General features: G+C 38.2%; 2 protein-coding genes across 2 annotated transcripts; one reads left to right on the top strand and one right to left on the bottom strand.

Moving 5' to 3' along the window:
- The first annotated feature begins 144 nt into the window (after window positions 1–144).
- On the top strand, window positions 145–2857 carry LOC113755369 (endoglucanase 14-like). Its single transcript, XM_027299395.1, has 6 exons — window positions 145–342; window positions 609–1022; window positions 1568–1654; window positions 1797–1949; window positions 2130–2411; window positions 2540–2857. The coding sequence occupies exons 1-6, from the start codon at window positions 145–147 to the stop codon at window positions 2855–2857; spliced, it is 1452 nt and encodes a 483-aa protein (XP_027155196.1).
- A 6255-nt stretch (window positions 2858–9112) lies between these two features.
- On the bottom strand, window positions 9113–10740 carry LOC113762396 (vinorine synthase-like). The gene has a single exon (XM_027305841.1). The coding sequence runs from the start codon at window positions 10703–10705 to the stop codon at window positions 9362–9364; it is 1344 nt and encodes a 447-aa protein (XP_027161642.1). The 5' UTR covers window positions 10706–10740; the 3' UTR covers window positions 9113–9361.
- Window positions 10741–12716: the final 1976 nt, after the last annotated feature.

The raw sequence follows: 12716 nt of genomic DNA, 5'->3' as shown, positions 1-12716 counted from the left end.
ACGTTATAAATAGAGCAACCAAACGCCATTGCCTCCAAAAGAGCTCGATTGGAAAGATTTAAAAAAAAAAAAAAAAAAAAAAAAAAGGGAGAGAAGCTAGGAATTCTCACCATATATCTACCTAGTTCACATTCTCCCGCAATTATGTCTTCAGTGACCCTCTTTGCTTCCATCTTATATCTTCTACTAGTTTTTGCGAACAATGTTGTTTCAATCGACTACGGATTAGCACTTAGGAAATCTTTGTTGTACTTCGAAGCCCAGAGGTCCGGGAAATTGCCCCCAAACCAGCGTGCCCAGTGGAGAGGCGATTCAGCCCTTCGTGATGGCAACGATGTTGGAGTAATGCACCACCATCCCTCCTTACAGATTTCATTCAAAAGCTCATTTATTTTAGCACTAGGAATTTTTAATTTCTTTTTCCTTTTTTTGTTCCTCTCATTTTTTACATTATAAACAGGCAAATTACGTATATATATGCGTGTGTCTCTGTAGGCTCAGTAACTTAGAAATCAGGCTTTCTACATTAAAAAAAATATATGTATATATAGTACAATGATTCATGATGATAAATATATACATACATATATATATATATATATAAACAGGTGGATTTAGTGGGCGGATACTATGATGCCGGGGATAACATCAAAATCGGATTCCCAATGGCATTTACGGTGACGATGCTTTCTTGGAGCGCGGTGGAGTTTGAGTCCCAACTGGTAGCCAAGGGAGAGCTATCGAACGCATTGGAAGCAATCAAGTGGGGAACCGATTACTTGATGAAAGCGCATCCAGAGCCTTATGTGCTCTACGGTCAAGTGGGAGACGGTCGTTCAGATCATTCATGCTGGGAGAGGCCGGAGGACATGACGACGCTTAGAACTGCCTACAGGTTCGATGAACAGCACCCGGGAGCCGACCTGGCTGGAGAGACAGCCGCTGCTTTGGCTGCCGCGGCAATAGCTTTTCGTGGATCGGATCCTGCTTATTCTTCCCAACTCATTTCTCACGCAAAACAGGCAAAACAATAGACACTCTTCCATTTCTGTCTGCATGCATGTCAATAATCCATAATCTACAGTCAACTGTTTGAAGAGGGGTTCATTTTCATTGGTGCATATATAATTACCTTTTTATTCTTCTTTCCCGCGTTCTATCCCTAATTACTAATTCTTAATTCATACAGCAGGGTGATTAAATGAGTACGAGTTTAACTTGAAATCCCAAATGTAATTTCTTGGGCACAGTTTGCCTTGATGATAAGTATCACGCTGAGGTGCATGCTAATTAATCACTGCTCCGATAGCACTTAAATTAAAGGGGTTAGGCCAAACATGTCCACTTAATTGAGAAGGCCATTTTAATGTCTGACAAGATACTTTTTGACATAGAAACAATTAATTCTGTCCCTTTTTCTATTCTTTATCCATCTGTTGCATCCCAAGATTAGCACGTCTTATGTAGCCGCGTAATGAGGAGGGTCAATATTTTGGACAGCCTCCGCTAACTAAATAAGAACACTTTAAAACTGAGGATCGTTAACAAATTTCACCACGATTTGCAGTTGTTCGATTTCGCCACGAAATTCCCAGGCAAGTTTTCAGACAGCATCCCAGACCTCCGGCAGCTTTATAGCAGCAGCGGCTTTGAGGTGGAATCCAATTAAGCAGTCACACTCTTATTTGGCACAGCACAGCACATTCCTAATATGAAATAATGCAGTATTCCTATGTAGTTGGTAATATAAATTAAACTCCCAAGAACCTCCTTAATTTCGTTGGGCACGCATGCAGGATGAACTATTGTGGGCTGCAGCCTGGCTAGAGCGAGCTACGGAAGGCAAAACCTACGCCGAGTACCTGAATCAAGCGGCAAGTTCAGGTGGAACCAGATCCATGTTCTCTTGGGATGACAAATATGTCGGATCTCAAGTCCTCGTTGCAAAGGTAAGTCGAAGACGATTCTCTCTAATTAGACTGCTCTCACGTCAAAACGCTGTACGGTTTCCACAGCATGAAGCGTGCTGCATTATTATTCTCTCAATCATTATATGGTATGCGATGAAAACGAGAATTAAACGCACCTAAATAAAGATACTTTTTTCTGTTCTTATGCAACTATATCAGGGTTTGCTGGAGGGTAGATTTTCAGGATACGGGAACCTTGGTCAGTACAAGAACAGCGCTGAGCAATTTATCTGCAATTGCATCCAAAAAGGAAGCAGCAATGTTCAGAAGACCAGCGAAGGGCTTCTTTGGTTTGATTTTTGGAATAATCTCCAATACGTAACCACTGCAGCTTTCACCATTTCAACCTATGCAGACACCCTTGCCAGGGCCCAAACTACGCTTCAGTGCCCAGCAGCTTCTGTTACTCCAGATAAGCTAATCACATTTGTCCAATCACAGGTAAGTTATAACAAGATCGTATCATTATACAGTCGTGGAAAATTACTACAAATATTACGAAAAATTCAAGTGCCTTTTTTGAATTATCATTTCAACTTAAAGTTGTTCCGGCCGAATTTATTGTGCAGGTGGATTACATACTTGGTTCAAATTCGAAGGGGTTTAGTTACATGGTGGGATTTGGACCAAATTACCCACAGCAGGTCCACCACAGAGGAGCATCAATTGTGTCGATTAAGGAAGACAAAACTCCTGTATCTTGCCAGCAGGGTTTTTCTGATTGGTTCAACAAGAATGCACCAAATCCTAATGTCCTGGATGGTGCAATAGTTGGAGGACCAGACCAAAATGACCAGTACACTGACAAAAGAAGCAACTATTATCAAGCTGAGGTTGCAACGGCCAACAACGCTCCCCTTGTTGGAGTTTTGGCTCGTCTGGCTTGAATACTTTTACCTTTGTCAATTGTAAAAGCTAGTATAAGCTTGCCATTTGTACGAGGAGCATAATAGTGAACTTCTCTTTAATGTCGCATTAGAACTACTCGATTTAAATTACATTAACAGATGATTTGCCCCTCCAGCCAGAAGAAGAAAGGAAATTTATTGATCAACTGTTTGGTCCGTCAGACGCACATGAACCTATACATTCACAAACGCACAAATAAATTCTATTAGCATATAGTAGTATCTTCTGTGTCGCAACATCTTTATTTGAATTTTCTTAGATGGATTGAATGCAGCAATTTAATATGTAATACAATTCAGCATCAAAATGGACAGAAAATATACTCTTCTTCTTTGGGGTCAAAGGATTGCAAATGATATTAATGATAGTACAATGATTGAACTATAGTCGAGGAAAAGATTGTCCTGAGAACAGAAAGAATACGTTTTTATGGAAAGTTCAGTCTAATAAGTGCTTACAAAGTTACAATTGAACAGGACAAACCCCGCTCACTTTTCTTAATGTCACCAGCCCAAATAATCTTCTAAAAGTAAGAATAATAAGTATTTTCCTATGTAGTTCTTTAGTTGAGTCTAAGGGTGTAAACTCATTTTTTTTTCTTCAGAATTTGGCTAACAAGACAAAAACGGACGCACTCAGGGTCTTCATCTAAGTATTTTTTTTCTTTTTATTTTTTTTTGGGGCTGTATGTTCGTTCAATAGCCAAAAGAAATTAAGTATCTTTACGTTAAAAAAAAAAAAAAGACAGAGAGAGAGAATATAATGAAGCACTGGATTTACCATTTTGAAGGCGTTTGTTTGGCCATGCTGGTAAAGGAAGAATATTTTGAAAACTCATAATTCATGAATAATCCAAATCATCTATTTAGTTGGCAACAAATCCTTCCTACTCTACCGAATTGATTAGTTCATGAGCACTTTGACTTTTTTCTTAACTGCTGACATATCAATTTTCCAGATTATGTCAACTGATTTCTTTTTTAATATTACTCGTGCCAAGTTAAATAAAAAGTTTATCCTGCTTGGGCTACTGACTGTGGGCAATAGCTAAGTACTTGGCTGAAGAAGCTGATACATGACTATAAACTTAGCCTGCCCATGGTGACATCAGTACATGCACGGCGAGTTCAATAGTATCAACCCAGTCCCCATTTCTTCTCCACTTCTAAAAGATTCACAACAAGCAATAAAGTTTACTCTAGATCCCCGGCGGTCTTTGTACCTTTTTTTTTTTTTTTTGGGTTGATAAGTGCTCTTTGTACTAAAATTATATCCATTTTTGGCCCTACCACAGTTGATCAGATAAAACGCTACTCTATGCAACTTGAACTTGTTGTGTCCTGTGTGCTCTTTCTTTTTTCTGGAATGCAGTAATATGGATGTAATCATAAGATTAGTACGTTTGCTTTGAACATTTCCATGAAGAGGAATGAATGAATCCGGTCATTCATAGATTTTGTGCTAAGGTACACTCTTTTGTATTGCGGAGATGGGTCTTGGCCACACAACAAGAAGTGAGGCGTAGCAATTGGACAATTAGACAAAGATGAGGGCTTTACTTTGACCAGGGGCTGCATTGATGCTTGCAGGATATGATCATCAGAACCTGCGGAATAAACAGGGTATTGAATTGATTCAATCAAAGTCACAGGTGGCATTGCCATGTCCTTCATTTATCATATAGTTTTCTTTAGGGTTGGTAGTGCAGTACATTTACTCTAGGGAGCAGGAACAAACAATAATGTACTAATATCAGACACATGCATGCAACTGTGCAAGTCTGGTTTTTTCAGTTTGGATATGGTGGTTCCGTTGCTCATGAGGTCAAGGCCAAGCGTACCCACTTGGCCAGCTGTAATATCCGCGATTTTGTGGAACATCATGGCAGCCTTTCTAATTGGTTTGCTGAGCTAGCTTTCCATTTACTTGAAACTCTCACTCGTCACAAGCTTGGAGTATGAGTGCAAATGAGTTGAGTTTGACGAGTTCTAGAGCTTCATCTTAAATTCGAGTCGAGTCGAATTTGAACTCGAATTTTAAAAATTTTAAAAAAATAATTATTTATCTTTTATAAATAAATAAAATAGTAATTTTTTTAACATATAATAATAAACTAGAGATATATATGTAATTTCACTATTAAAATAAAAAACTAAAAATTATATATATATATATATAAAATCGAGTCAACTTGCGAGTTAACGAATTGAGTATCTTTGAATTTGAGTTTGAGCTCGAACCTGAGTTCAGTGTTGATCGAACTTGAGTCGAGTTTTGACTCGACTTATTCACGAGCGACTCAACTCGGTGTTGACTAAAATCGAGTCAAACTTTGACTCAAACTACTTGCGATTGACTTGTGAGCGACTCGATTCGTTTACAACCCTAACTTGAAGGTTGTATCAGTGTTTCAATTTCTAATTGCGAGCACAGGTAGACACATAATTTTACCACCTAATTGTAGGATTATAAAATTATGATTGTGTGTTTTTTTTTTTTGGCAGCCTTATTTTTTTTGCCCTTTTTTTGTGTTTCTTTTGAAGGTGATCAAACTCATATGGGACTTCTTACTTGAAGCCGGAAATGGCAGACACAACTTTGATGTTTGTTGATTGGTTGATTTCATATGAACAAAATGCTCACGTAAGGACAAATTATCACCATTTGTCCCCTTGAACGTTCCCGACAACATTTGTCCATTTAAACGCTCTCCTTGAATCAAAACTTTTCTTACAATCTGCTGAACATAATAAGTGCTCTATCCAGAAAATCCAGTCCAACTGTAACCGCCCAAATTCTGGATCTGAGCCCATTGTTAACAGCATTATATTTCATCTGGTCTTAACGACATAAGAATATCCTGTGACCCGAAAAAAATATTTATCAAATTATGATGTCCAAGTGCATCCATCCAATGGGAGAACTCCACTTTTCCAGATGACTTTTGTTGTCCTCCAATTTCCACCAAGATTTTCTCACAGGTTTCGTAACCTAATTGGCCAAGTTGGGCTACCACCTTCATCTCTGAAAACAGCCACTCACTACTTAACACTTTTTTCTTTTTTTTTTATTTTAAGAATCACTGCTTCACACTTGACATAGTCACCTCATATCCCTCCTTATGAGTTATCATTCCTTCCTCTGGAGGCTTGAAGCGAAGAGGGGTTCTGGGGCGGGGAGTAGCCCTCCATCCTCTCCGATCAGTCCGTAAGCGTCCTCACAGAAGGGAAAAAGAAAATAAAAAACTGATGTACTACAATACCACGTAATAGAGAGTGGCCTGCAGATGTTCTCAAGGTTCTCTGCAAATTTGCCCTTCCCCTCCTCCCAACTTCTTCTATCTACTATAATATATTTCGATACTTTTCAATTGTTATATATATATATATATATTTGTTCCAGTGAAGAGTGAGAAACCAGATGTGTGATATATAGAGCCTTGTTCGTCATCTCTAGGGACAAACGATGCATCGGGTTAATATATTTGTTCGGCTTTCTTTTTTTCTTTTTTTTTTCCTTTTGTATGTGTGTATTTCTGTAGATCGGAGGATTGGAACTACCAATCTGATGAAACTTTAAAGATCCGACCTTAAAAGAATTTGCCAAAATGCTAAAATTACTTGTCTACATTTATTTTATTTTGGGTAACAGTTGCGGAGTTTTACTTCTTGTGGGGTAGTGGAGAGTTAGCTTAAAGGGCTTCACTGTCTTGTTGATGGGGTTGATTCTGGTTCCCGATCAATTCGTAACCATGAAGCCAAAGAGAATTTATTAGTCTCAACTTGCCCTCCCAATCTCTGCCTCATACTTGCAATCTCTGTTGCATTTATGATTTTTGGGTTGTTGAGCACATTTTTTCTTCTTGATGCTTACCCTTCCTGACTTTCTCCTCTCCCTTCCTTCTTCTCTTTGTCATGTATTTAACTGTGGTAGTAGTGTATATATTTTTAATATATATATATAAGATTTACTCTAAAATTATTTGATATAAAATTAGTTTTTGTCCTGAAACTAACCGAAATAAAAAAAAAACCCCCAATATTTTGCAAGAATTAAATCTGTGATAGGTAGGAGTCGCAAAGTACGAGCTCTAACTAGTATGCAGTACTATGTAACCTTTGCTCGCTGGAATGCATTAGCAGGAGGACAATTATCGCATTTACCTTCCTTTACTGCAGCATAACCTACATTAGCGAGCTCATTAGTAGAGTTATTATATAGGCCTCTCCTTGTTCACGGCTAAGTGTGAACAAGAAAAAGAGCCAAGCTAGACGTCATACTCGTTAAATAAATGGTCTCTTTTATTTGTCAACTACATTAATGACTGTTGTCCAATATTCCATCATTGACGTCACCCTTGGCTACCTGATCCTGATGTAGGTATTAAATAGTCTTATCCATATTTCACTTGTTCGAGGCCTTGAATAAGACCTCGGGGTTGGGGTTTGGGTAGATAAATCTCCCGAGAGCCTTCAAAAGTTGCCGGCTTTTGAAGGTATTCTCGGGGTTTAGGTTTATCTAACAAATTTCTTGCTTTCGTAAGAAAATGTCAGAAAGAGGTCTTGAATAAGAAAGGGGGAACCACTCCCCCCCCCAAAAGCCAAAGTAGACTTCGTATTATTTTCATAAAAATAATTTTTTTAATATAAATACGAGAATTTGAATCTGAAACCTCTTATTTATACTTTATTTCGGCGTTCCAAATAGGTTCTTACTTGTTATCAACACCATAGTTTATTAGAGATCCACAGCATAGGGCAAATAATAACATAGCATAGGGCCAATGTATTTCACAGTCATAATGATGTAAAAGAATTATATAGAGTAGAATGGTGCAAAGTTAGCTTTTTAGATGTGTGGCTAACAACGCGGTTGTTAAAACTTAATGCTCACTCATTGATAGGCATTAATACTACTGTTAAATGTGCTTCATTTTCTTCTCTTTGTAGGTCAGTTTAGTTAAGTATTTCTTTCTCCATGGACTAAGTTATCACCCTTTGTTCCATTCTGACCCCGTTTCATCTTCTCGAGCCATCTATCTTTCCTTGGCAAAATTTTCCTTCCTCCTCCCACTTTGAGCAAGCAATATGACGTAATTAACAACTAATTTCGCGATAAGTCTTGCTTCAAGGAGTTAATTCTTGCGAATCATGTATTTTCCACTGGATTTTATTATTCGGACAGTCAATTAGAAGTAGTTCAACCAGAAGTCTGGAACCTGCTCATGTTTCATGTCATAACAATAAATTATAGGTGTGATATGTCATAAGAGCGTCAGTCATCGACAAATGTTGATGATCTAACCATCATACTTCAAAGCTTTCAACTCCAACAATGGACTTTTTAAGTATTCCCAAAATATGAAAAAGACCCATGTGTCCTTTGCTTGCTGGAAACCATTTGCTTTTTTAATCTTCTTATGATTCTATGGTACTAATCTCTTTCCGTAATCGTCCGCACAAGACTTTGCAAGAGGCCATCGACAACGATATCATGATTTACATTTATTAATTGCCCACATAGATCGAAGGTTGCAACTGCAATATGCAAAGCTATGTACGTCCCTCCTCATCTTGTTTACTGATTTTTTGAGTGTTTCCGAAAGTGACCAAGAAAAACAATAGAAGCGTACCTCTCTTATTCATCAGCAACTTTCTATGTTGTTAAATAGTCGATCTATAACATCACCCTTGGCTGCCTGATGTAGGCATTATATAGTCTTATCCCTATTTTACATTTTTGGATATTTTTCTCTACAGATTGGATAAGAATGGGAAAAAAATGAAAGAGAGAGAGAGAGAAGACCGCATATTTTGTTTTACTTTGCTCGAGTTTGATCAAATTGAGTCCATTCAAATTTAATGGAGACCAGTTGAATTTATAATAGTAAATAAGAGATAAAATAGACATGTAATAATTAAAAATATTAATATGTGTGTGTGTGCGAAAGTCGCATGAGCTCAATTAATTAAGCTTGATGAGCTTTTGAGCTTGAATTTAAACTCGTCAAGTTGTTCAATCTGAAGTTTCGAATGCAATTCAATTTTTATGTCACAAGATAAATCAAAGGTTTGATGCGAGTGTCATTCGTCTAGTGCGTTTGGATAGGAGATTATTTGAGATAATTTATTAAAAAACTGTAATATATTTTTGTTATGATAAATGTGAGATAAAAAAGTAATTAGAAGATGTGTTTATAATATAAAAAAAATAAAATTGTGCAAATAATAAACTATCCAAACACTTTTATAACCTTTTCCCATATTGCTAAAACAAAAACAAACATAGTATTCTGGAATTTTTCGAGCACGTACGACTGCCCTTCATACAAATTTATTGCATTCTAGCTCTTGACAAAATTATATCGGGTAGTCAGCCACTGTTACATACAACACGTAATAATACACAAACTACTGTTTCTGAGCAGTAGTAACACATGAACTGTTTTTCGATCAATAGAGACAATCAAACCCTCACGCAAATTATTCAATGCAAATGCTTGGATTGGGGGTCGCATATTCCAGAAACTCAGGATCTTTTTCCAGTATGGAAAGTTCAGCCTCATCAGAGGCCAACCACAGCTCTAACCCCTTACCAGTAGTAGCTTCCAAGAACACGAATTGTTGCTTGGACCTATAGCCAACCATATCCCCCATATGAGCTACCCAACTGGGCGTTCCCCACCCAAAATCAACGTCATACAGACCCATGTTGTTTGCGCTGGTGAACCGGAAGATCTTTATATTTTCATTGGTATACACGCTTTCCAGCACCTCATTGAGGGCGTTGAATGCCTCATCGGCATCTAGCTCAGCAATACTGTCCTTGTTCAAACCGGCAAAGGCTTCCCTCAATATTTTCACCAGATCAGCAAGATCGATCTTCTTCTCGGTGTTGGAAGGGTCGATTTCGTAGAAGGCAAAGGCCAACCAGATTATGTTCCCGAAAGTGTTATCAGGCAAAGGTGGCTCAATTCTCTGTCGGAGGTTGACGGGATGAGTAATCATCAGCGTCGAGAAATTTTCAGATTTTGCTGATGTAGAGGCCCAAGTCAAGCGTTCGGCCACGAAGGCAGATAATGCTTCCACGCGGGACGGATTTGGGACCTTTTCGCTGGCAGCGTTTGCCCTGAGAGTCGTTAGTGCTGTTGCGTCGAAAACATATCTTCTCATGTAGGATTTTTTTCCCTGGAAGAAGAAGTTATCGAAGTATCTTACGAAATCATCGGATAACGGATCCTTGGGAGGGAAAAGGGCTGATGCTGATGAGAAGTCTGGTTCGACAACTTTTTCACCACGAGCAACTCTGGCCCAACTGTTGAGAAAAGCAGCGGAAGCAGCTGCATCTACAACTTTGTGGAATAGACAGGCTCCGACAACAAGACCGCCGCATTGGAATTGCGTTATTTTGACAGCAACAGGTGGTATTCGGTCCTTCTCCAGGCCGTTGGCTTTGCACGGGAGGAAATTATTGAGGAATTGGACATCAGGCTGTTTGAGAAACTCGGGTAAAGTGGCATTTACCTGAGCTTCTACGTACAACCCTCCCTCATCATTGCATTCGATGGTGGCAGCGTCTCTGAATCTTCCCGCTAGAGGGTAGTAGATCGCTAGAGTTTTAGAGAAAGATTCCTTCAGGTGAGACAGGGTTTGAGCAGAATCTTGATGGTCTAGACTGTTGTTCTTGTTCTTGTAGAAAAGGATGAATGGCATGTAGGACGATGGAGAAAATTGGTCGAGGAGGGAAACTTTATAGGTGTTTGGGTGATGATGAGGAGTTGGTGAGGAGGGTTTGATTATTTCCTCTGAAAGGATTTTGACGTTCATCTTGCAAGATTTGGAGGGAGCTTCTGTTAGCAAAAATTGTCTATGCATTTGCCTCTACAACTACAAGCCCTGCCATTTCCCGGGATTCGGAATGGTTTTATAGGACTATATGTGTATGTACGAGGGCACATGCGTGGCCATCAGATCACCACGCTCGTCAATTAAGATTGCCCATCCATCTGTATTCAATGCATGTTTGTTGAACCGTCAGTGGTAATTGAGACGCTGAAGTTATTCTACTGCTGTGGTAAGAGCTAACACCATCCGTGTCAGGTTAATAATTAAAAAATATGTCCAGCACTTGCGTCTGGTTTACCTGCGGATGCCAACATTTTAAAAACAGTAGCAATCAAACTCAAACCTCTCGATCCCTTCGCTAATGCTAGCACTAGCTATTTGAGCCACATGGACGATTTGATTTGCTAATAACATCATCAAAAGGAAACATGCAGTTGAAGAATCGACTAAACTTACTGATCAAGATGTGTGTGGTGTCCGAGTCAATTCTAGTATACCTAATCTGTGAGTGTTGGTCTTGCGGGTTTCCAACTGTCCACCGGCTACATGTGAAGGAGACTCAGCTGTTAGTTCTACTTCTAAACCGTTTGTTTCAATTTGTTGGTCATGGCTTGAACTGATTTTTTTTTTTCTCTCCTTTTGGGGGCAAAATTTACTTGAAGAAGCCAAGGGTACGTACCATCGCTTTCCCAGAATGAAGAAAAGATGCATCCTATTGACAACTTTATTCGACATTGAGTTGAGATATATCTATCCCTGTTCTTTTCGTATCAAATGCAAGGCACCTAACCAATCAGTACTTGGAGGAACAAGCTGTGGACATCCTCGCCAAAAGAGAGAGAGAGAAAAGTAGAGGGCCAGGGCATAAACTTAGAGCTCTCAAGTACAAAAAACAAATACAGGGCATTTATGTTCATGCGTTAAAGCTACATCAGTCATCAAATATCCCCCACATAAAACAGCTCGCATTTCCAATTTCAGACTCCGTAAAAGGAATTGTTCCCACGACGTTTACCTTGCAGATTATAGCAAAGCTTCAAAGCAATCCGTGTGCAAGGGATTGGCCATTTTTTCAAAAATAAGTTTTTCAAATACAATGTTATAGTAATACACAATAATTCAAAAAATATCTCATCCATACAATATATTAAATATTTGAAAACAAATTTATAGTAAAAATTTCTCATCTACACTACTACGGTAAAATTTTTCAAAAACACTCTCAAAAAAAGCTAATCCAAACAGAGCCTGTTGTGACTTGTGAGTGTTGAATAATAAGCTTTTGTTTAGTGCAAAAGTACCTCCATGGTGAGATGTCTCCGTAGTTAGCCCTTTTCTGGTTTTTCTTCGTGTGAATTTGCTCTTTTTGCAATTATCAATTTTATGTCACAAGTAGAACTATGTAAATTCTCTAGATTGGATTCAATTGGCAGTATTTCTTCTTTATTTTTTTTGTAATATTAATTCATTGAAATGATAAGTGTAGATATGGATATTATTAATTTTATGCTGAACCACCTCTAAGACTTAATTAAGTCAGTTCAAGCAGACTGGCAAGACTTATCAATTCGCTGTTTCTTTTTCTCTCTTTTCCCGTTCTTGATGTTATAATTAGGATATAATTTACTAGTATCATAAATGGCTACAGTAAAATGCCTCAAGCATTTTACAGGGTAACCTAGCATTATATCATTAAAGCTGGAATCTGATGGTCAAGGATTGCACTTGCGTTATATACCACATAGGGTTAGCATCCTCCTCATTAGATTTCTCTCCATTAGTCTCTCTATTTATTTATAATTAAATTTATATATAATGTCATAAAATTATGCGATTGTGTCATTACTTTTATTTTGAACTCTAGATCAACATACTAGAAAATAAATTTTTCCTTTTTGCATATTTTAACATTTAATTTATGCAAAATATTTGAGCGGTGGAAGATGGGTCGTCACAGTGAAGACCCAAGAAATGTAGCCAGCTCATTTCGACC

The sequence above is a fragment of the Coffea eugenioides genome, chromosome 2 (genome assembly GCF_003713205.1).
Source record: "Coffea eugenioides isolate CCC68of chromosome 2, Ceug_1.0, whole genome shotgun sequence".
Taxonomy (NCBI): Eukaryota; Viridiplantae; Streptophyta; class Magnoliopsida; order Gentianales; family Rubiaceae; genus Coffea; species Coffea eugenioides.
Note: the sequence above shows the minus strand (reverse complement) of the source record. Positions and strands in the feature narration are given on the sequence as shown.